This window comes from Anopheles darlingi, chromosome X (assembly GCF_943734745.1).
Source record: "Anopheles darlingi chromosome X, idAnoDarlMG_H_01, whole genome shotgun sequence".
NCBI lineage: Eukaryota > Metazoa > Arthropoda > Insecta > Diptera > Culicidae > Anopheles > Anopheles darlingi.
In genome coordinates, this window is record NC_064873.1 from 1,763,903 (window position 1) to 1,787,500 (window position 23,598).

At 52.6% G+C, this 23,598-nt stretch overlaps 3 protein-coding genes across 14 annotated transcripts in view; 1 reads left to right on the forward strand and 2 right to left on the reverse strand.

The window, feature by feature from the left end:
* Positions 1-6,307: 6,307 nt before the first annotated feature.
* Positions 6,308-8,984, reverse strand: LOC125947852 (brahma-associated protein of 60 kDa-like). Its single transcript, XM_049673316.1, has 3 exons — positions 8,690-8,984; positions 8,372-8,580; positions 6,308-8,304 (listed from the first exon to the last, which is right to left on the reverse strand). Exons 1-3 carry the CDS (start codon positions 8,825-8,827, stop codon positions 7,041-7,043), a joined length of 1,611 nt encoding a protein of 536 aa, XP_049529273.1. The 5' UTR covers positions 8,828-8,984; the 3' UTR covers positions 6,308-7,040.
* A 627-nt stretch (positions 8,985-9,611) lies between these two features.
* Positions 9,612-12,903, forward strand: LOC125947845 (uncharacterized). The gene is made up of 3 exons (XM_049673302.1): positions 9,612-11,196; positions 11,296-11,501; positions 11,825-12,903. The coding sequence occupies exons 1-3, from the start codon at positions 10,009-10,011 to the stop codon at positions 12,048-12,050; spliced, it is 1,620 nt and encodes a 539-aa protein (XP_049529259.1). The 5' UTR covers positions 9,612-10,008; the 3' UTR covers positions 12,051-12,903.
* Positions 12,889-23,598, reverse strand: part of LOC125960129 (inositol hexakisphosphate and diphosphoinositol-pentakisphosphate kinase) — an 18,059-nt gene continuing 7,349 nt past the window's right edge. For 8 of the 12 annotated variants that reach the window (XM_049693414.1, XM_049693344.1, XM_049693388.1 and 5 more), the window contains exons 6-13: positions 22,952-23,598; positions 22,161-22,854; positions 21,856-21,966; positions 16,559-18,628; positions 16,033-16,479; positions 14,808-14,952; positions 14,011-14,335; positions 12,889-13,948 (exon numbers count right to left, since the gene is read on the reverse strand). The exon at positions 22,952-23,598 is cut by the window's right edge. In XM_049693414.1, coding sequence (XP_049549371.1) covers positions 13,073-13,948; positions 14,011-14,335; positions 14,808-14,952; positions 16,033-16,479; positions 16,559-18,628; positions 21,856-21,966; positions 22,161-22,854; positions 22,952-23,598 — 5,315 coding nt within the window. In that variant the 3' untranslated portion in view covers positions 12,889-13,072. The remainder of the gene's footprint in view (positions 13,949-14,010; positions 14,336-14,807; positions 14,953-16,032; positions 16,480-16,558; positions 18,629-21,855; positions 21,967-22,160; positions 22,855-22,951) is intronic. The other 4 variants (XM_049693362.1, XM_049693422.1, XM_049693405.1 and 1 more) reach the window with 4 other exon arrangements.

A 23,598-nucleotide genomic window follows, 5' to 3' on the forward strand; every position in this document is an offset into this window, starting at 1 on the left:
CTGCTCTGGATACTTGAAGGAATTCCAGTAACAGTGGCCAGGAGGGACCTAGAGGTCCTGGAGTGGTCAGCCCAGTCAGCGCTAAGCTAAGCTTGCTCTACAGCAGCATTTGTTTATTTGTTTATTTGTTTATTTGTTTATTTGTTTATCTGTTTATTGGTTTATTTGTTTATTTGTTTAAAGGTTTATTTGTTTATTTGTTTATTTGTTTATAGGTTTATTGGTTTATTTGTTTATTTTTTTAGCAACTACAGCATGATACTAAAAACAAAATTCACTCATCTTTCCCAAATGACGAACAGAACATGTTCTTCATCAGTTGTAACTTACTGTGGCATTTACAGTAAACAAAAGGAGAACTGTTAATAATGGTTCTAAAACAAACAACATAATCATCAAACATATTAACCTTTTTCGGCCCAAATTCAATGTCTTAGTGCCCCGATTGGAGGGCCGAGAACCCGGAAATGGCCGGACCGGGGGGGCCCTTATGGCATTAAATGCGGGCCATGAGTGTTTCGGGCACTTGAATTTTTACTAGTACTTGTATCTGATGCAAAGAAAAGCATCTCCATTCATCTCATCCCGGTAGTGGAAGCAAAGTTAGAGATATGCAACCAATAGCAGCCCCGATGTAATGCAGTGTAATGCACTTCAGGGTGCCAAGAGGCGCGGCAACTGACACAGCTTTTGGGGGGGGGGGGGGGGGGGAGTTCATCCCGACTGCTCGCCACAAGCCAACCACCCTGTATGTGTGTCCATGGCGGAGTGTGGTCTAGCCAATGAATCCTGTGGACCTTGGCTAATGAAGTAAGCCCCAGAAGGAGAGAGAGAGAGAAAGAGAGAGAGAGAGAGCGAGAAAGAGTGCGGTATGTGGTGCTAGTGACCTCCATACACCTCCATGGAATGGACCCTGAAGTTGGGTTGGTGTGGTTGGGCCAGACCGCGGCATGCCGGTGCCCGGTTGGTGAGGACTAGCTTGTAGCTCGAGTCCGATTCAACTTGAAGCTGTGTGCGTGCGTGTGTGTGTGTGTGTGTGTGTGTGTGTGGCCAGCAGAAATTAGTGGGAAATTAGCAAGTTGGTCGTCCTCCGCCTCTCTTCGGATAGGCAAAGCGCCGATAGTGGAAGCAGGCTGTGCAGAGCTGGGATCGGAATCTCAACTACTAGCGGTCACCCCTTTGCTCCGGCTCCGGCCTTGTTGCCTTTCGCTTAGCTTTGGTGTGGTGGTGCTTGCTGGTGTTAATCCACTTCTTCTCCTCCCCCCCATTTGTTCTTCTTTCTAATTCTATCTCTCTCTTTCGCTTTATCTTTCTATTTAAATCTCTCTCTATTCCTCTCTTTTTCTCTCTTTTTCTCTTTAAAGTGTTTTACTGGCTAGCATAGCCCATAAGCGTTATCTCGGTTCCTGCGACTCAGCAGCACACACTAGAACTCAACTTTTGATCAAATGTGAACATTTAATTAAAATGTCGAAAGTTTTTCTGCTTCGGCCTCCTGATGCTGGTCCCATGCTGGTCCGCAGGACTCCATTGTGTGTGTGTGTGTGTGTGTTATAGGGCTGTCGTTGTCTGTAGCACCAGCAGCAGCAGCAGCAGCAGCAGCAGTAGGACGCAGCTTCACTACACTAGCTACTAGAGGCTGATTGGTGACAAGATACAGCTCCATCCACATACTCTCTCTCTATCTTTCTCTCACACACACACACACACGTGAGCACAAGGGGTATCTATCAAGAGTCGAACGGGGGGTTTCGTTCCGGAATACAAAAGCCACCAAAACGTAGCATTTGGCACAACTGTTGGTGTACATTTCAATTGCTTAGAGCTCAATTAGAGGTTCAATGGCCGGATTAGAACATAAAACAGTCTGCCAACTCCCTTCTAGAACATTAGCTGCCCTCCAGATGCAGCAGTAATGCAGCCCGTCGCCCTACTTCCCTCAGCAGTACTCGATCCTCTCGAAACGCGCTGTGCCAGCTGTGCGATGTGGAGGGAATGATGACGCCCAAGGCCGCGCCCCCCCGAACCGGGGGCCCAATGGTTCGCGCACGCTCACAGTTGCGCAAAATACCTTAAGCCCGGCATCCACATTCATGCAGGTCGTCATGCACGAAGCTCATCCCACGTCCGCCGTTGCTCAACTAACGTTAGGATCAATCCAAGCTCAAAGCCTACTTCAATTTCAAGGCGCATTCAATTTGAGAGTTATAAACTACACCTGAAACTTTTTACTTTCTAAACCTCGCAGCACTCCTTGTAGAGTTGAATAAACTCTTTCTAAAAATATTTTTCACTCTCTTTCCGGGATTTGTAATCAATTTTGTAGTAGACAAAGTAAGTTTGTGTTTCATTTCGACCTGGCTGAAGTTTGGCAACACTTTGGCAGTGTTGCTTGCCAAATTAAACCGAGGGGCGTGGCCTATCGCCTTCATGCAAGCATAAATTTTCGGTCGAGCTCGAAAATCTCGGATCCGTCCAGATCCTAGCCACTCACTTTCCGTTTTCGCCTCCGACATGGATTCCAGCTCCGTGCATGACGACGTGCATGAATGTGGATGCCGGGCTTTAGCGACAAGTCAGCGCACGCGCACACACACACACACACGATGTGTGTATTTTTTCTCTTTTTACTTTTGTTTCGTTTTTCTTTCCACCTTTCCTTTTGTTTTCTTCTTCTTTTCGGTCTTCCTAGTCCGGCTACCTGCGCCCTTCCATCCATTCCGTGCACAGTACAACAACCCCCCTAATTTAAAATCGGTTTTAATCCCCCATCCCCATCATTTTCCTCTTGTGGTACGATCAACGATGCCATCAACCTTCGACCAATAGCAGGCTTTGCTTTTTTCGGGTACCGCCCCACAGGTTGGGTAGCTGCGCAGGCACTAGCGTACTGCTTGCTAGGCTGAAAAAAGACCCCCCCCCCCCCCGAACCCCCCATTAGCATCCCCTCTCAGTAGGTGCCTGTTTCTTTTGCGCTTTTTTCACACGTGCAAAACATTCAAACGTAAATTAGGATGCTAGTAAATAGGAAAGGGAAGGTGTGAGGGGGAAGGAGGGTTGTGGAAAATACTTCTAAAATGATCTCGTGTCGTGAAAATCACCCCTTTAGACCCCATCTCTAGGTTCCTTTGTTTGTTCCTTTTAAAATTTCACTCCCGTGAAAAACTAGCGGCCAATGGGAGGGGGGGGAGGGTGGAAGCCGGTAAAAAGCAGAAAAAAGAAGAAGAAGTAGAAGAAGACGAAGAGAAACCCCCGTGGAGGCGGGAGGAAAGCAGTGCACCGTCCACAGAATGAATACGCGTTGTTGTGATAATTAATTATGCAATTATTTCCCAATCAAACTGGCGGAAAACTGAATGAGTTAAGCCGCCGCCAGCCGCACCGCACGGTTTACCAGAAACGCATCCCTTCGGTGGGCCCAGACGGCCCCCGCCCTCTCAGCCCCTCTTTCCAGGCCGCACGTCCCTTGGTGCTCGGGGAGCTTTTAATCGAAAACGGTAATTAGTGTGGTGGTGGTGGTGGTGGTAATGGTGGTGGTGGTGGTGGTGATGGTGGTGGCGCAGGAAAAGGAGACGAGTGACGAAAGTTTTTCTCCCTCCCTTCGACAATTCGACAGTCCTCCCGCACCCCCCCACCCCGCGCTTCATCACGAAAAAAAAACCTCTTCGACGGCGACGACTTTGAGGTTCAATTTGCTCTTCCGCAACTGCTGCGCCCATCCTGCACCCTACAGTCCGTCTCAGAGAGGAGAGAGAAGTGAGAGAGAGAGAAAAAGAGAGAGAGAGAGAGAGAGAGAGAAAGAGAGAGAGAGAGAGAGAGGAAGACGAAAGCAACAGCGTCGAGTTAAACTAACTTTCCTAATTGCTGCAAATCCGCCGCCCGATTTCGGTTCGCTTCCCGATTTTGTCCGACTTCCCTACCGCGTGCACACACACACACACTCGACGGTAGCCCCGCTTCCGCTCCCATAGTTTCATCCATCAAATTGCGATTGAGATTGGCAGACAGAACTCGGCAAAAGGACCAGATATCTCGCCAAAGTATGAATTATCACAACGAAGAATAAAGGCGAGAGATAGAGAGAGAGAGAGAGAGAGAGAGAGAGAGAGAGAGAGAGACTGGAGAAAGCAGAGTATTCAGCAAATTTGTTAAGTAAATCATTAAAATCTCTAGTAGATTATGACCATTCCACCTTTTCCGAATGCATGAGATGCAGATAACCAACTAACGACGGAACAACGGCGGTTGAGCAACGAACGATTTTATTTAGCGAAAACTGAACAACCCCTTTACTCTCCCTCCCACGTCTACATCATGCCAGGTGCCCCGCATTCTCCATCTTCTCCTACCACCTGACCTAGCCACTGATCGACAATCGCCTATTTTATTTTTGCTTCCAAATTCTCAGCGTTGCTCTTGGAACTCATTAAACGTTAACAGGAATAATAGGATACATTTCGTTGATTAGAGTAGAATATATAATACTGGATACGAAATTGAGAGGTTATTGGTTATTCTTGACTCTTGAGGTTGCACCAGTTCCGAGTGAGTCAAGCAAAAGTAAAAGATGAAAAAAAAATCGGATAAAATCGCCAGTCAGCCAGTCCAAGCATTTGCCTACTATTCGTTCAGCGCGGTCCTGATCGGTTCCAGCAGTTCCGATGCCAGCAGCACTTCCTTGTAGTCATGGTGGGATGTGTAGCGCAGCAGCTGATAGTACGGCACCGGCGACGGGTGGCCCGTTTTCGGTTCCATCAGCAGCCGGCCAAAGTAGCACAGCACACAGAACAGCTGCTGGGCCGGCGTCTCGTGACGGTTCGTTCCGGCGACCGGATATGCAAGCTCAGCCCAGATCGGCTCCACCGGTACCTCTTCCAGTGCGTAAATGATGTTCAGAACCGATTTCATTGCCAGCGTCAATCGACCGCGCGCGGTCGGTGTCAGGAAGCGCCGCAGCTGCACGTACGGTGTCGCATTCGGCGACACGAAGTGTGCTCCCGGACCACCTGCGGCAGTTGCCGCCACGATCGTGAACAGCCCGGTCAGCTCTTCGCCCGTGAAATCCACCGGAATCTGCACCAAACCCGCGTCTACGCCATTCTGCGGTCCACCGTGAGCCATTTCAGCTACCTTTAGAACGACACAGTGAACACATCACCATTTTACAATCACGTTAGTCCGCCGAGGGGGCTTACGGGCTAGGACCTGTGCTCACCTGCTCCAATTATGCTCGATCGTCACTAAGAAAAGAATTGCTTTCTGCGCTTTTCGCTGGGTGCTGGTGCTACCACTTGCTCCGCTCGATCCCAACTGAAAAAATTACCTCATACAACGTACAAGAATTTCTTCCAGCTAGTTGATTCAACATATCCACTTAAGTTACTTACACTAGCGATCTGTTCGTGTTAGTGGCGAGCACGCATCGCCCCCACCCGCAATCCGTTTGAACATGTATCAGTAAAAATTCTCGATTACAATGCGCACAGCTAGGTAGAGCACCATTAACAAAAGGCTCCCCTTTCGCGCACACCAGCAAAGAGATGATCGTAAAAGATGATGAAGCGTCTCATGCGCCCCAAGCGACGAACGCAAAGGATGCCTTTTATGTGCCATCTTTGCTGCGATCGTATCCATGTGCCGGCGTAGCTCATGATCTTGCGGCATCATTTGCGGTGCGGCCGATCCGTACTTCGACGCCAGCAACTCGCCAACTCCTCTTTTAACTCTCTCTTCAACTACTAAGTCACTCAAACGACTACTTCTGAACACGCGCGCCGCGCGCTTTTGTACATTTTGCTTGCTTTGTTGCGTGCAGCATCATACTTCATTCACAACACTCTCTTACTCGTCAGTAAGTTTGTGTGACTGTGTATTGGGCGAATTCGACTTGGTAGCTGTTCGTCGTCCATAACACGAACCTGTTGCTAGGGCTGGAGGGGATGGAAGGTACAGATCATCTTGTGTACACTTTGATGATGGGGAGCATTAAACCCATTTGCTGCGATCCAGAACAGGAAGTCCAGGGGATTATGGAGCCGAGGAGTGCTACCTTTCCAGGATTTGCGTTACGGCACCAACGCATGCCGATCCTTTTGCGCAGAAGGAGAAACACGACGCAACCAGAGAAGAAACAAATAGCGAACAAGCATGGCAATGCAATGTAAGCGCTAAAAATAGCATTAAAACCAAAGTACTAGTAAATACTAAATAAATAAAAAAACGCTCCATTTAACCTATTGTATAGGTACATGGAACACAGGCGGTTTTCACAAACATCTACATGCATACACACACGGACACGTTATTTGAATATTTTAGGACTTTATTTGAAGTTAAAAATGGAAATCTGTATTCACTTTGTAGGTTTCTTTCGACTTCGCGCAGAAGCGAGGAAACGTTTCGAGGCCACTTGTTGCTCTTCCTATTTGTCACTAAATCGGTATTGGTAAAAGAACGAGAAGCTTACAAAAAAAAACCAAAAGTGTCGCAAACCCGCGAGATATGGGGAGGGAGATCGAGGTTAGTTAGGTTTGCGCGGTCCGCGGTTTTGTTCGAGATTGGTCCCAAGGTGCGATATGCGATTGGATCGTGTTGATTGAGGACCCATCGTCTTACGCACTACTAAAGGCCATACTGCGGCCATGGCACCAGGGAGGGCATGGCGAAAAGGATGGGGTCGCTTCACACGCTACAACGATATTAGCACAGTGGGGGAAAGGGAAGGGGTACATTTACAATTCACCACCCGAACAAATCGGTTCTCTACCTTTGTTAGGGGAGAGTCGCTTAACCTAAAAGCTGCACGTCACAGACAAACGCAAACAATTGATACATTGATCGTATACATGATCGCGATCGCGAGCGAGTGAGGAAGGGAAAGATGGGATTAGTGTGTAGTGTAGTGTAGTATGGGAAGGTTCCTTAAACGCCAACATTCAAATGCTGTCGGTGGGAAGGAAGCAAGGAAGGAAGAAAGGAAGCGAAACGCGATACCGGTACTGCAACACCAACACCGAACCCCACCCGAGTGTGGTATTGTTTCAGGAGTTCCGAATGCCGAGCGATTGCTCCAGCTCGGCCCGCTTCTGGTTGACCTTGGTGAAGAAGTAGCGCGACACGGCCTCCTGCGTCCACGGCTGATAGTAGAACTCGGCACGCCTCTCCTCCTCCGGGTTACCCACCACGTCGGTCATCGCCTTGAGGTCGCGCGTCTGCGACACGATCCAGCGGTGTGTGAACGTGTGCGGCTCCTTGGCGAAGCTGAGATAGAACTCCCGATTCGTCTTGAGCGTGTTGATCGTCTCGACCGTGTCGTGGATCTTGCTGTCGAGCGTCTGGATCTCCTGCTGGCTGGCGGTGCTCATCAGGAAGTTGCTCATCTGCTGCTTGAGACTGTCGTCCACCTCGACATCGATATCGTAGCAGGCGGTCTGCTTGTTGCCGGTGCCACCGTCCTGCGCTGCACCCGCCTCCACCGCAATCACGTGGTTGATCACGATCGGATCGGGCGGGTGTAGCAGTGGGCTGAGCCGCTGCGGTATCTCGGCGAACTTCATGCGGGGGCAGCCAAAGATCTGCTCCAGGTACTTGTCGCACACGATGTATTCGCGCTCGTGCGCATCCTGCAGCCGGTGCGTCTTGATGTACTGCCACAGTGCGGAGATGATGACGGGCCGGGTTTGCGTGTGCACGCCAAGCAGCCGGGCCAGCCGCGGATCGAGCTTGAACTGCAGCGGTTGATAATCCAGCAGCAGCAGAATGGTACACCGTACATTCCGGTCGCCTGGCCGTTTCACCTGGAAACCATCGGTCTCCTGGGTCTGGTGGGTCCGGTGCCACTCGACCAGATGGTTGTCCGGTCCGTACAGCTCCTTGTCCAGCTCGATCACGAGCGACTTGAAAAAGCTGCTGAACTTGCGCTTCGTCTTGCCCGCCTCCGATTTACCCTCCTCGAGCAGACGGCCCTCGACCCGGAGCTCCCACGAAGCAACCGAACTGGGATCACCGGGGGCACCACCAGCTCCGACCGGCACACCGTGGCATCCATGCTCCCCATCCGCCCGGTCCTCGCGCCCAGGATAGAACGTGTTCGATATGAAAATGCGCAGCTTGCGCTTCTGCTTCATCGGGCGCTTCAGCGCCTCCTGGATGTCCAGCCGCTTGCGCGTAATCGTCGCGTCCAGCTTTCGCTCAAACGCTAGCAGATCCATGTACGCCTGCGATTCCGGCACCAGATCGCGCACCTTCTGCGGCAAAATCTTGTCCGCCAGCTTTCGCCTGCGCTTCGCCTGGTACTCGCCGCTACTGTTGAGGTCGAGAAAAAGGGGGAATGCAAGAGTTGCACAGGGAGGGATTGCTGCGTGCTACTTACTGCTTCTGGTGTGCCGCATTACGATCGCCCCCCCGTTTACCACCGCTGGAACCTCCCGACATTGGCGAGCTACGCATACCTGCACCACCGGCCCCACTGCCGATGCCACCACCGAGGTAGCCACCGTGCATCGGACGCTGATGGTGCGATTGTGGACCCAGATGCGAACCGTGACCCATCGGTGGTTGTGGCATGTACCCTCCTCTGCCCTGAAACAAAACGGAAACAAAGGCAATGTTAGCAGAGCACGTAGGGCCAGTAAGCGGCAGCAGCAGCAGCAGCAGCAGCCGGTTCTACCATCCATCGCCCAAAACCTACCCCAAACGCTCCGGGCGCCGGTCCGTATGGCCGCATTACGGCTGCATTCGAAGGACCCGGTACACCGATGCCACCAGCACCGTACCGCTGTTGTTGTTGAGGGTTACAAGCACCCGCAGACATAAACCGCTGTGCCATAGTAACCTTTTTTTTTTCGCACTATCACAGCACTCGGCACACGGTTCTAACGCAGATTGCTAGTGGCGAACACGATCCGTATATGCATTTGATCGAGATCGAGAACGATTTTTGAGGTAGCTGACTGGCTGGCGTCGCTAGGCGCTTTTTTCCACGGGTACGGATGGGGGTGGAAAATAGAATAGCCGTTGACAGTTGTGACAGTTTGCTGGTGCCTCTGCTGTAACACCCCTACGCTAGCGCAGCAAGGCTGCGCGGGGTGTTGATTTATTTTTAATTTACACTATCTAAGCCACATCTGTTTTTTCCTGTGCGTAATACACATACGAAAATTAATGAGCCTTTTTCGCGAAGCCCCTTACCAACGGGCGGGCTTCGCCAGCAAAATGTGAACACCGCTCACACTCGCACGGTTGTCGATCTGTCAAACGCATCCATACAGCATGACGCGTTCTGGCCGTGTGCGCTTGCTGTTGCGATTTTAGATACGAATCAAAGCGCGGCGCTGGTTTATTTGCGTTGCTTGCGGCAATCGATTTAGAGCCAGCGAAATCTGTAAAATTTTACAGACTCTGAAAAAAATGCCAACTCCTTCTAAGCTCCTTCAAAAGCTAACAAAATAGCTTTCCTTTTATATGTGTGAACACTTCTATATATTCTGATGTGATACAACCAAGGTTGGTACCTAGCTGTCAAAATCTGACCTTTTTTCTAAAATCCAATCGGGGTGTTGTTCTGTATGAACCCACCTCTCTATTTAATACACCTCGGTTCGCACAGCATAGTGAAGCCTTGTCGCGCCAACAAACATTTTCCCAGACGGTATTGTTTAGCTGCAGCTGCTGGAGCCATATCAGGAAAATTCCTGTCAAACCGCGTGCCTCGACGAACGTACTGAGACGCGTTGCTGTTCGCCACTGCAACCATATCTGCTGTGCACGGTGTACGACTCGGTGTCGCGTAAAGTAACTCAACGCATTCTACCCGGTAAGAATCTTCAGTGACGCGCTACGCGAAGGAGTCCGTTTTTCTGCACCTTGGCATCGGTGCCGAGACGACAGGCCGGCTCCCTTCAACCACACTCTGAGGCGTCGTAACGGTTGGCGAAGAACGCATCTTGTTGAAACTTGCGAACCGTAAAGCAGCAGCCTAGCGTGCTACAACAACTACAACACAGCGCCATGGGAGACTTTATGAACATGAGCCTCGATGATATCATCAAGCAGGGGAAAAAGGATCGCAAACCAACTCCCGGTACCGCCGCTGGTCTCACGAAGACGGTACGCAAGAATGGTGGCGCACGGCGCTTCGGTACCGCCGGACCCTCCTCGGAGAACAATGGTGCGGATTGGCTGAACAAGAAGCCGAAACCGGTGGCCGATGCACGGAATAAGATCATACAGAAGAAGCGCTCGAAGATAGTGGACGCGCGCGACAAGCTGATCGAGAAGGCCCGTACCGGGGGCGATGCGCGCCTGCGTTTGAACCGCAAAGGGTTGGTCCGAGGTGCCGATGCTGGTGTCGTAGCTGGTTCCGCGCCGCACAGCCGGAACGGAGTGCACAAAGGCATCCCACATGGGTATCGTCGCCACCACCACCACCACCAGCTGGAGACGGTTGGTCTCCCCCATCCGCCATCATCCAGCATTAGCCGGGGCCGGCTGATGGTGGACCCGTACGGTGTATCGGTGGCCGAACTGGATCCGATGGAGCTAGACGATGATGGTGGGTTGGCGCACGGTGGTAACCGCCGGGTGGTGACGACTTCGCCACTCAAGCGTACCGTTTTGAATGATAGCTTCAGCATGCCCATCTCGATGCCACCGCCGCCGAACTTTCGTACCGGGCGCCAACCATCCCCGCCACCGTCCGCGAGCGGCGCGAATTGGATGAACGATCCGTTCGAATGCTACGAACCAATTCGGCGACCGAACCTGCAGGCAGCCGCAGGGTTACCGCTGCCACCATCACAATCGGTGCGATCGTTGGCCCACGCACATCCACCATACGAACCGTCGGCCGTTCGGCCGCGTAGCAGCCTCCGCACAACAACCATAACGCGTCGTCCCTCCTCGCCTGGCCTGGCGGGAGTCGGTGGATTGCCGTTCGACTTTCAGCCACCCGAGATGCTGTCGTCGGCGATGCGTGCTCGGCTGCAGCGGGCCCCCAATCCGAACGAATCGATGGGCATCTTCGCCAAGATGCCACCGGAAGAGCCCATAGAGCAGTACAAACCGGCCACATACGTGCCCAGCTCATCGTACCGGATGCACACGCCTGCTTCTGCTTCGCCACCGCGCGCCGGCACCAACGAATACCGCATCATTGTCAGCAATCTTCACAGCACCGTGACACAGCAAGATATTCAGGTAAGGCTCGTGTTTCAGTTCAGCTTTTTTTTCTGAATTCCGGTACCCATTACCCCGTATAATTTGTTGTTTTTCTTTTTTTTTTAACTTCCATTGTAGGAGCTCTTCGAAGATATCGGAGATCTGCAGGAATCGCGCCTGGTTCGCCCGGGAGTCGCCGAGGTTGTCTATCGTACACTGCGCGATGCCGAGCAGGCAGTCGATGCCTACCACAATCGCCAGCTAGACGGGCAACCGATGACCTGTCTGCTGGTTCACCCGCGCTCCTCGGGCAAACCGACCGCATCGGCCATGAAGTACAGCAGGTAAGTGGTGGGTTGGCAAGTAGCGACGATCTCCCACCCGATGCCTAGCCTAGGGCCTAGAGAGAAAGAGGGGAGAGGTACAGAGGTGTAGAGTCTAGAACACCTACACACCAATGAATACCAAGGCTACCTCCTTAATCCCTTCCTTGCTGCTTCCTTCGGAATCCCTTCCTTCGAATGGTATTTCGTTTCCCTACACTTTGCGCCTCCCAACCAACACCCCCACGATGCCGATTTTCCCCGCCACTACCCCTCATTCTCTTTCTCTCGGTGGTGTCTCACTAACCATGCGAATACGTCAATACTTCCCCACCCCGCAACAGTGGCACAACACAGGCACTGGCGGTACCAATGGCTGGTCGCGCCGTTTCCACTATGTCGTCAGTGGCGACCATTTCGCCGAGCAAGAGCAACAGCGCCACCAGCAACAATATCGGCGGCAGCTCCGCTAGTGGCGGCGGCGGTACGGGCAGCACCAGTAAACCAGATCGTGCCATGGAGATTGACATCGACGCACTGCACTCGGTCCTGTTCCGGCGCAACTACTAAGTCGATAGCCTTAGTGCTAGCTTAAGCTCGATAGCCTTAAGAATGCGTGTCATCGGTGAACCATGTATGGTGCGAAGAACAGAGAGGGAGAGAGAGAGAAAGAGATTGAGGAGGGATTGTAAGGCGCGGGAAACGGCGGGTTAAGTTAACGAAAAGGAAAATCCAACCGAATCAGTCAGAGTAGTAACACCCGAGCAACCAAGAACAACGCTTTCCTTTGGGCTTAGACTGTGAGATTCGTCGTCGAGGATAGTAAGTGGTGGAACTAGCGTGAGCGAGTATTGCGTTTGTAATTGTAATCGTAAAAGTATTGCAAATACCAACCTTTCGCTAGTAGGGCGTTGCTATTTTTTTTCTTCTTTCAACAATTTCATTCTTTTAATTGAATCCATTCCGTTATTCCGTCAATATCTGCATTCGTTCTTTTTTCATTCTTTTAATTGAATTCGTTCCGTCATTCCGTCAATATCCGCATTCATTGTATTCGTTCTTACGTGAAATGATGCATAACGATGAGACGATGAGTCCGTGATGTATCGTAGTTGGGCCCCAGTTTAGGTGATGATACGGAAAAAAAAATAGGAACTCTAGAAACAATCCTCTCCATTAGCAGGATCAGAATCGCAGGATCGCACCGAGCAGAACATCCTAGCAGCGGGCATGGGCAAATACCTCTCTCGCCAGCTAGTGGCGATTCGATTTACTTTCGACAAATGAATTAATAACTACAACCAATAGCGATGTTAGATCGAGTATGAAATGAGCCCAAAAGAGGGCGTCCACCTGGACGAATGTGTTCACCGCATTTCGTGTGTACGGAAATACAATGACAAACAGCTCGAATCGCGTGATTATTTATTTGTCTTTATGGTAAAACAATGCACAGACACGACAGTGTGCGCGCGCGCGCGAGAGAGGCGCGTTCTCTATTTTCTGGCATTCTGGCGATGGTGCTCACCTTCTAGGAGTGTTTGCCTGCATGCTTCCTGCACAATCCACCACACCGACCTGCTGTTTGCCACCTATTTGGCTCCATGCTTTGATGGCCCATCGGCAGGTGGAGGCAGGCGGCTATCACTGATACTGGTACCGATCGGTTTCACCGCTTCCTGCACAACCGACATCGTGAAGCGACCCTGCTGGTGGTGAAGGTTACCGCTCGAACCGCCCCGGGCACTACTACTACCGGTGCTCTGCTGGCGAGCGAACGGCGAACTCTGCCCGAACCGATTAGTGGTACCGCCGTCATTGGGCCCACACTCAGCGCCGGGCCATTGCCACAAGGACTGCTGCTGCTGCTGTTGCTGCTCCATCTGGTGGCCCGTCTTGCCGTGGAAGCTCTTCGTGACGCGCGTCAAGCGCGGTGGTTCAATGAAGCTTTCGCGGATCAGCAACGCACCAGGTGTTACCGGTGGTTGCTCCGGTGGTTGACAGGATGCCTTGGAGGATGCCTTCTGCTGGAGCGAGCTAATGCTGCTGCTGTTGCCACAACCACCACCACCACCACCACCACCACTCGTTAAGGTCCGCTCGTGGCCAGCTCGTTGGGGTAGCTCATCGAAGGACATATGCAGTCGCCGCACGGCTGCCTCCCGATGGGCCTCCTTCTTCCCTGTGCCCTCGTCTGCTGCCCGGTTTTCTTGCTCGTACAGGCTAATCTGGCGCTGGATCCGGCTGCCCCGCGCTCGCCGTGTACACTGGTCGGTGGCCAGCTGCTTGGATCCGTCCGACGGGTCGGCGGTCACCCGATCGTTGCTTGCTGTTCGAGCCGGTTCGATGCTGCTGCTGCTGCTGCTAGCCACCGTCATCGCCACCGCCAGCTGCTCGCTAGTCGTTCCCGTACTCAGACACGTGTCAGTCGAGATGGTCGCATCCTCATCGTCCTCCTCGGTGGTTGTCTAGAATCGCGCCAATGTCAATGTGAGAAGTGAGCAGAGGGGACGCAGGTGGTGGTGCTTACCAGATCATTGTTGGTGGTGTTGCACGAACCCTTGGTCGCATCGGCCGTGTTGTCCCAGTCGGAACTAACACTGACCGGTGTCAGATCGGCACTGAGCTCGCCGACCGTCGAACCACGCCGCCGCTCCACCGCTGTACCGCCACCGCCGTTGGGTCCCTGCGGATCCTCCGGTAGTTCCAGCACACCAACACCGCCCGGAACCTGCCCGGCCATCCCGGCGGCCGATGGGTGGCCAAAGAGGGCGAATATACATCCTACCAGCTGCTGATGCTGATGATGCTCGTGCTCGTTCCCGGTGCCACTCCCTGCAGCTGCAGCAAGGCTGCTATAATGACGGAGGAGGAGGAGGAGGAAGAGAAGGCAAATACACACCAGGTACCAGCCCCCCTCCCGGCCGCCCGGATCGAGCGCATCGCAATGGGCAAAGCAGAATGATAGGTAACGCTGTGGAATGTGTGTGTGTGTTGCAATGGGATGGCGAAATGGCATTCCAGGAAAGCCAGGACAGGCCCAAACCAAAGAACCAAGGCAGAGATGTATGGCGAAGCGAAACCGAAACCAAAAAAAATGCAACGCGAAGACACAACAGAAACACGCTAACGTGATACGAACGAGGAAACGAAACGGTGCCAGTTATGTGGTGTTGGAACGGTATTGGTACGATGGATTGATGTAAATGGGGGGGCGAAAGCGGAAAAGCTGTGTGCTCTGTGTGTGTGTGTGTGTGTGTCTGTGGCCATGATGGATGGAATAATGGACGATGACGATGGACGCGGTGGCTATGGCAGGGGGCTTACCCATCGATGCTGGTGATGCTGGCCGACATGTCACTGCTTGGGCAGCCACCCCGCGAGCACACCTCCGAGAGGTTCGGTGATGATGGTCCACCGCTGGATAGGGCGCTCACGCTGCTAGTCATGCTGCCCGAATGGTCGCTCCAGCCTATATCCGTGATCCCCGTGCGGGGTAGCATAGCGAGAATGGCGAGTACACACGTGGTTAGTGTAGGAAACGACGTTAGAGTGACTAAGGAGATAAGAGAACTGTCCGAACGCTCGACTGGCATGTGACTGGCCTCGTGGCACCTTGCGTCCTGCGTTGCAAGTGCCGCTGTGAGGATTAATGGTGGATGGAGGTGAAGAAGCACAAGTTCGCTGAAACAGCAGCCCCCTCACCAACCCAAGTGTGTACCCAAATCAGGACAGGAGTAAAGCAGTTAACCCGAAACCAACCGAAGAAAAAACACAAAAGAACGAAAGCGGCGACGGCGGCTGCTGTGTGTATGCAGCAAATTCCCGATCCACAGTTTAATAGCGTAGCATGTGTGGAACAACTTCTTCTGCAAGATATACACGTATGTGCCCGGACCAACGTGAGCCAATAGAATAAGAATAGAAATGGAGCAGAAACAACAAACAAACAAACAAACTAACTAACTAACTAAACAGCGCCAGCGCGCTAGGTGCCTGCTGTGTTCCACCTCTCGTGGTCCAGAACCTTAGCTGTCGCGTTCTTTCCTCACTATACTAGAAACCTCCTCCTCCTTCTGTAGGAGCGGGAACCTCCTATATGGCAGGCTGCACCTCTAGCGCACTCTGCTGTGAAAACCCGGTTTTGTGGTGTTCGATTGGCCCCTTTTTGGGCAGAGGGTATTCTATATAATTCTTGAATTCGATGGTTTCTAATGACTCAACAACTTCCTGGCAGGCAGGCAGGCAGGCAGGCAAAGGCAGGATCGCAAATCTATATGCGCATCAAGCATATGGCATCTTTTCAGGGCCTACCAGTCAGTCCTGGGCTCAGATCCCTGGGACCAACAATGATACTAGACTATAGGAACTCTCGATCGAACTGTCTCTCACTATCTTTAAACTCATCCATCTTTGAAAGGGTTCCTCTCCTCTTCGCTGTCTTTTTTTACTCCTCTCTCTCGCTCTCTCTTTCTCTCTCTTTCTCTCTCTCGCTTTCTTTGAATCTTTCATTAAATCTACGCATTTTATCTTGGCTCGCCATCGGACTTACTCTGGAGAGCAGCGGTCGTACCGGTAGTGATACCGGTAGCAGCGGCAGGGGTGTGTGCCGGGATGAGTGTTGAGGGTGGTTGGGTCACCGTGGTACCATTGCTGCCACGCTCTCCTTTCGCGAACGGCTGCCCGTAACCGTGCACTAACACTAGCTCTTCCTCCTCCATGGCAACGACATCGGTATCGGCTGGGATCGTGGTGCTGGTGCTGGTGCTGGTGCTGGTGGTGGTGGTGGTGGTGCTGATGGGGGTAGTTGGTGAGGGGGTTGCCGTCACCGGTACCGAGCGCGTCCCTCCCGGCGGGGGGTGCTTCGGTGGAGGCGATGAAGCGGGCGTCTTGAACAGCGGCCCCACCGTCATCCGCTCGAGGAAGTTGTCCAGCTGCCGAAGCGACAGCGCGTTGTGGAGCGTTTCGAGCGGCCGAATCGGTGGCACCCCGCCAAATCCTAGCGATAGCGAGACAGAGAGAGAGTGAGAAAGAGAAAAAAAAAAGAGAGAGAGACGCGGATAGGATTGTCTACTTACCGGACGGTGAAGCGGTGCTCGGGACCATATCGCGCAGGTTGGGCGCCGACGAGCTGCCACTGATGACGGCGGTACTGAACAGACTGTTGGTGCTGGTCGCCATCTTCTTGCTGAACGTACCTAGCATTTTAAAGTAGCTCATCTGGCCGGCAATGCTGTGCCGCTGGCGTCGAACCGTGACCGCCGGTATCGTGACCGTCGCTCCTGCCGCCGCAGCCGCCGCCACCGCCGTCGCTGTGGTCACGCCGATCCGAGCCGCCGGTCCAACCAGGGTCGACGGCGACGACGAGGGCGCCGCAAACGGACCGCCACAGCCGCCATAGCAGTAACAGCAGCAGCAGCAGCAGCAGTAGCAGCAGCAGCTGGAACAGTGGCCACACAGATGGTGTGACAGCGAGCCACGGCTGGAGGCAGGCGATTCGGCGGCTCCATCCTCTTCCACTGCTGCACCGCCTCCGCCTCCGCCGCCGCAACAGCAATCGGCGCTACCGGTTGCGGCTCCACTGTTCCGGCGGCTGGTACGCCCATCTACGACGACACCACTACTGGCACCAGCTGCTGTTGCCGCCACCGCTGGTGATTCTGCCGCGGTCATCGTCGTCGGCGTCGTCATCGCCGTCGACGTCATCGTCGTCGTCGTCGTCGTCGTCGTCGTCATCGTTGGCCTGCCGGAGCCACCGCCGTCTGTAGTGTACGGAGGTATGACGAACAACAAGTTGGTGGAACAGCGGTCAGTGATATTGCGGTTACCAGGTACGGGTACGGCCGGCGAGACCACCGGCGACGGTGGTGGTGGTGGTGGTAGTGGTGATGATGCAACGGTAGCTAGACCCCAAGGGGGACCACCATCCCCCCCGGCCCCATCGGGCACATCATCGATTGGGAGGAAAATCGTGTTGGTAGCAGCAGTAGCAGTAGTAGTAGTAGTAGTGGTAGTAGTAAGGGGAGTAGTGCTGACGGCACGCAAAGTGTTAGTGAAAAGAAGAGCGCTAGCAGCGAAGGGAAGGCAGGGTTGGTTCTCGGGCAAAGGATATTTGGATAGGGGAGAAAGGGGACACCACTGCTCCTCCTCCTTCTCCTCCTTCTCCTCGTCCTGGCGAACGTCAAACGTCGTGCTCGAGTGCCGGAACATCCGGTTCAACTCGTGGCTCCCATCGTACAGCAGGGTACCCTCGTCCGGGGGCGGTGTCGTGAGCGATAGAAACACCGCGCCCCGCTCCGCGCCCTGCTCCGCGCCCTGCTCCCGAACCCCCTCCTCCGACTCGGACGACAGCGAGCTCCAGGCGGAGCGAGCGAGCGACGGATCGCTAGCGTACCGGCTGCCGGCACTGATCACCGGATAGCGCAACACGAGCGAACCGGTTCCGGTGGCGGTGTTACGTGGCGGTTGTACCGCACCACCAAAAACCGGGCTCGGCGAGTGGCTTGTAACGAGCGTCGTGCCTCCCGAAGGACAGCAACAGCCGGTGCTGACGCCCATGACGCATTCCCATCTTTTTGTCGGTGGCGGCGGCATCAGGTCACGACACGACGCCGATTGCGACGGTCGGTGGGCCTCAGGTGACCTTTGCCGGTTGCCGAAGGTGTACGACAGCGAGCGTGCGAGCGATCGGCCGCCGTCCACTGCCCCAAAGGACCAACACTGGCGATGCAGAGGTTGGTAATCGTCATCCTCATCATGATGACCGAGGGCACTGTAGTACCGCGAATAGCTAATAGCATCATCCTTCTCCTCCCCGTCCCTGCTCCTCTCTCTTTCCATCTCCTCTTCCTTCTCATCCTCCTCCTCCTCCTCATCCTCCTCCTCGGACTCGGAGAAAGAGGAAACGTACAGCTCCTGATCCTCCGGGTTCGGTGTAAACTCGCTGATCGAGTCGCAGCTGTACGACGACTCGGGGGGGCCCAGGTACAGTGTTGGTGGAGGCCTGGACGTTTCCTCCTTCGCCTCCTCCTGTTCCTCTTCTACTTCTGTTGGTTCATTTTCCGGGCCGCTAGCGTGTCGTTCCTCGGCCCTTCCCGATTCCGATGCTGAGACCACCGGCTGAGACGGCCGCTCAGCCGCTTCACCATCTGCACGATGACCCCGCCAGGATACACACACAGGGAGGAGGAGAAGAAGTATGGAGAAGACGGTGGTGTGTGCGGTGTATGGTGTGATATGATGAGAGACACAAAAAGAGAGACAACCAGAAGGGGACACCACCATCCGGTTGACACGCAAGGCAGCAACACACACACACACACACGAACACACGGGTGCACGCGAATAAATGGACACCAATAGCCGGGGTGGAGAAGATATCCTCAGCCAATATATGTAAGTGCGATTGGTTGGAATGATGCAGATTGCAAGATCCCGATTCGAGTTCGATCCCGTGATTCCCAGGGTGTGTCCCAGGAAAACGACCCCCACCCCCACCCCCGGAAGGCAAAGGCACACAACAAACAAACAAACAAACAAACAAACAAACGAACGAACGAAGAAAGAAAACGAAACGAACCAACAATCACAGACAATCACGACAGCACGTGCAAGGCCGTAAACGTAAACGAAATCAATCACAAAACACAAAAGTAAGTAACAGTACCAGGTGGGGCAAAGGCGTAGCCGCGATTCGGGGGGTTCGAAAAACCAAAGTAGTAGAAACGGTCCGGATACGTTAGGTTTTGAAAGATCAATCAATCAGCCAAAACATCACACGAGAAAAAATAACAGAGAGAGAGTGAAAGAGAGAGGGGAGGGGGGGATAGAAAGGAAAGGGATGGTGTGAATGGTACACCATTTTTAATACAAACCCACACACAAGCATACCATAGCAAACAGCAAACGGTCAAATCAAAGGTGTGGTTTAATCGAACAAATTTGGCAAAACAAAAGTCGGTGCGAAGTATGTGTAGGAACACAAGTAGGGAGCAGCAAAACGTGGGAGATAAGGACAGTAAAAGAGAAAAGTGAGGAGAGAGAGAAAGAGAGAGAGAGAGAGAAAAATAACGAAAAAGTAGAAAAAGAAAAGAAGAAAAAGAAAACAATTTACGGTAAAGAAGGCGATCGAGCAGTAAACGAACGGAAACAAAACAAACAGGAAGCGAACCACCGTTGCACCGTGCGTGGTGGTAGGCGGTAGGTGACAGGAACAAGAGAGGGACCATGGAGGGTGGGGGGGGGATAAGAGCGGGGTAAGAGACGGGGGCGCCGACACTGCACAGGCCGCTACTTCTGCTGTGATTGTCTGTACATGACATCCCGTAAGCAGATGTGTATACCTGCACCAGCAACAAGGATATGTCTGGGAAAGTGGTGTCTCGTGATGGTGCACCGAAGGCACGTGAAAAACGGGGACCACACAACTGGACCGAAAAGGTCCTGATCCTTCAAGCACTAACAGGCCGCCTACACGCTCTGCTGCCGCTTTTGGGGGGTGGAGAATGGGGAATAGATCTAGCCGTACAGAGGAGGGGGAGAAAAAGAGGGTGCGCTACCAACAGACCGACAACGGAACGACCGACGGTGGGGCTCCAACAACCGAGGACACGGACCAATTGCCGACCAGATGAGATCAATTTGCCGTTTTGTCTAGAGCACTTCATTTAGAGATGTACATTTATACATCGTACGTCAAATACATATATATATACATACATACATAGGTATATGCATACATATATATACAGACGTACCTACAGTTTTAGCTGAATGAATTTTAAGTTTAAGGTAAAGATAAATGGATTAGATACATGTGTAGTTTTACATTTGGACGTGGTGTGTTTACCAGGCTGCCATAATGTATAATGTAGTCAATGTTATGTAATATGTATAGTTAGGTTAATGATTCCACTAGTTTGCATGGGCTATGTATGGGATCAAACTCTCTACACATGTTCCCACCCCTACTTGTGTAACAGGATGAATTGATTCTTGTGCTATACAGAAACATGTACAACAGTGTATGTGTGTGTAATGGTTTCACAATAGACAAAACATAAACAGTGAAGATTTTACAGCTTTTTTTCCGATGGAAGCGGAACATGGTCCTAGCCTAGGACGGGAAGACAAAGCGGTTTTAAACTATAATAATGGACAGCAAACAAAACAGACAACCCCCCTGTATTCGACCAATATCGACCATCGAATCGACACGCAACGGAAATATTGCAAACGCCACACGACAAACACGACAACTATTATGTAGAACCATGACAAAATAAAACATGAACGCTATCACAGAACTTCCTGCTGAGCTTCCTGCTATTCGGTGGCAGCAGAACAGATTGCACCGAACTAGGCACATCTCTGAATGCTTACGGGTGTGCGCGTTAAGATTTTCACTCATGTGCCCCAAAAACCAAAACGTGAGTGGGGTGTGGTTCAAAGAAAGGAAGTGAAGATGTACATGAAATAAAACATTTCAATTTGAACCAAACGCAAGAAGTTATGGCTTGGTAAGTGGCCTGGACTGTGGGTCCAGTACAATCGAAATATCTCCCTTGTAACCGGGCCAAAGATAGACTTTAATCAGGAAACAATTGACAGAAGAGAGAAAGGAAGGTAAAGAGAGGAAAAGAAAGACAGAGAGAGAGAGAGAGAGAGAGAAAGAGAGGGAGAAAAGGGAAAAACGAAGGACAGAGTCGTTACAGGGATTGGGTATTTGGGAGATTTAATCGCAGACACTACTACGGCAATGGTGTTGCTCTGATACGATCAAGTTCATAATGGCACAACTGTGCCACCTCGCCACTACTTCCACAGTTTGCGGAACCGTAACTGTTTCAAACCACTATCTAGTATGCAGATAGAGTATTGCTTGGCACCTTGTAATGACTGTAATGTCCTTGGTCATACTACAGACCAGCGAGCATACCAAGCTCGCACCTTTAATTGGAATGGCCGCATATGTTCGTATGAACCATTAACCACGCGCCAGCAGTCAGAAGCTAGAGCGCAAAGAACCAGCAAACCAGCATTATGTTCCGCCAGCAAGCACGCGCTGCTTCCGCAAGCACAGGTCAGGTCAGCAAGGTTAAGTAAACGCAATGGTAAAAATTAATGGTAAGTGTTTGGCAATAAATCCGTTTTTGCGAGTTTCAGTTTCAGTTCAGCTCCGGAACGAGATGGCGAGACAATCATAAAACAAAACGAGGCCAACACAATAGGAAACACAACACGTCACCGGCGAATGGCGATGACGAACATACAGAGGGAAAGGAGAGCGAAGCATCCACCGAGGGGGGGGGGGGGGTGTATCTGCGCTGTGGGCAATTTATTCGACACCAGGCACCATATCAAGGGATACAGTTACCTGTCTGCTGGTGGTGGTAGTGGTGGTGGTGGTGCTGCTGCTGCTGCTGCTGCGAAGAATCCGAGACCGCGCGACCATCACTACGGTGATGGTAAGGATGTTCGGCTGCGGCTGCAGACGCAAATCGCGGAAGCGGAGAGCAGGGAAATGGGAGAAAAGGATAAGAACTATATCGGTATCGATCGGGCTGGTAAGGGGTAAGGGGTGCCCTTAAGACAACGCAACAAATCGGACACACCTAACGCCTAACGTAACTAATAGTAAATGTACGAAAGAGTAAAAAAAAAAAAACACAGTTTACATACATTTCGTGCGATGGGCTCTCACACACGGACGGTGATGATGCTGATTCGCTTGGAGCGGGTGGTGGTGGTGGTGGTGTTGGTGGTTGTGATGATGATGGTGTTGGTGGTGTTGCTGTTGCTGCTGCTGCTGATGATGGTGATGATGATGATGCGCATGACGCGCATGCTGGTGATGCGGTGCGACCGGTTGCGGATGCTCGAAAGAGCGAGCCCGCGGTTCGGTGTCTGGGCTAACGGAACGCGGTTGCTGCAATTGCTGCTGTTGCTTTCCCAAAACACCGAACGTCGTCCCTAACGAACCGCTTTGCTGGTGCTGCTGCTCCTGCAGTTGCTGTTGTTGGTGTTGGTGTTGTAATTGTTGCATGAGCAGCAGCTGCTGCTGTTGCTGTTGCTGTTGCGCCGCCAGCTCTTCACTCAAACGTTTCGCTAAATCCATTGCTTCGTGACCGGACACCGTGTGGGACGAGCCGATCGGAATCGGTGAGGAGGATTTCACCTTTCGCGTGCGGCGCTCCTTCATGTGCGAACCGTGGACGAGACCGGCGCTCGAAGAACCACCGGTGTCCTGCTGCTCGCCGCGGCAGAGCAGCTTGATTGGGGTGTGATGCAGCGAGGCACTGTTGGATAGCGAGCTTCCTTCTTCCTCCGTATCGTTCTCCTCGTCAATGCGGGACGTTGGCTCCTCGTCACCACTCTGTAAAACCCAAAACAAAAAACGGACGTTTAGAATGGGAAATCCTGCAACGACTGAAATCATCCTAACAGCCGGGTAAGCCGGTCTACAGGCTTACCGCGTTCTTGGAGGTGACGGAATCGTTACGGCTATGCGGCCGAAAGCCAGGCCCCGGTGGTAGGTTCTTCTGCACGCAGCAGTTGACGCCCGGGCTGAAGTGTAGCTCGACGTGGAAGCGATCCTCGGCCTCCACGTCCTTCATCGGATCCTCGTACAGCATAATGACGATCTGAGCCATGTAGTTCAGCTCGGACACCATCGATACGTACTCCATGGCCCGGCGCCACTGCTCGTCGGTCAACTGGTTGATCAGCCCGTGCCGCAGCACCGTCAGCAGCGAGTGCACATGGCTCTCGCTCGTGAAGTACAACCGGGTCCGTACGTGGCGACCCGGGCTCGACACGCCGTAGCTGTACAGCGGATTCAGCCGGTTTACGCCCGCCTCCTCGATATTACGCTGCAGATCGGCCCGTATCTTCTTCAGCAACGGCGTACAGATGCCCTGCCCGATCGTCAGCTTCTCGTGCACCGTCAACCCGTACTCCTGCGGAATGACAATGTCGGCCAGGTACTTGGCCGTGATGTACAGCTCCTCCACCTGATCGAACTGCAGCGTGTGCTGGTTGTGCTGCAGATCGTACTTGATGCAGTCGTAGATGTCCGGTATCTTGGAGATGTCGTAGCTCTTGCTCTTGGTGCAGAAAT

What these genes read in the sequence shown, in the direction of transcription:
- LOC125947852 (XM_049673316.1), bottom strand. Translation starts at nt 8,827, where the DNA reads ATGGCACAGCGGTTTATGTCTGCGGGTGCTTGTAACCCTCAACAACAA. An exon ending in CGGCGCCCGGAGCGTTTGGG is followed by an intron (nt 8,581 to 8,689) that starts GTAGGTTTTGGG and finishes GTTTTGTTTCAG; the next exon opens with GGCAGAGGAGGGTACATGCC. An exon ending in AATGCGGCACACCAGAAGCA is followed by an intron (nt 8,305 to 8,371) that starts GTAAGTAGCACG and finishes CGACCTCAACAG; the next exon opens with TAGCGGCGAGTACCAGGCGA.
- LOC125947845 (XM_049673302.1), top strand. Translation starts at nt 10,009, where the DNA reads ATGGGAGACTTTATGAACATGAGCCTCGATGATATCATCAAGCAGGGG. An exon ending in TGACACAGCAAGATATTCAG is followed by an intron (nt 11,197 to 11,295) that starts GTAAGGCTCGTG and finishes CTTCCATTGTAG; the next exon opens with GAGCTCTTCGAAGATATCGG. An exon ending in TCGGCCATGAAGTACAGCAG is followed by an intron (nt 11,502 to 11,824) that starts GTAAGTGGTGGG and finishes ACCCCGCAACAG; the next exon opens with TGGCACAACACAGGCACTGG.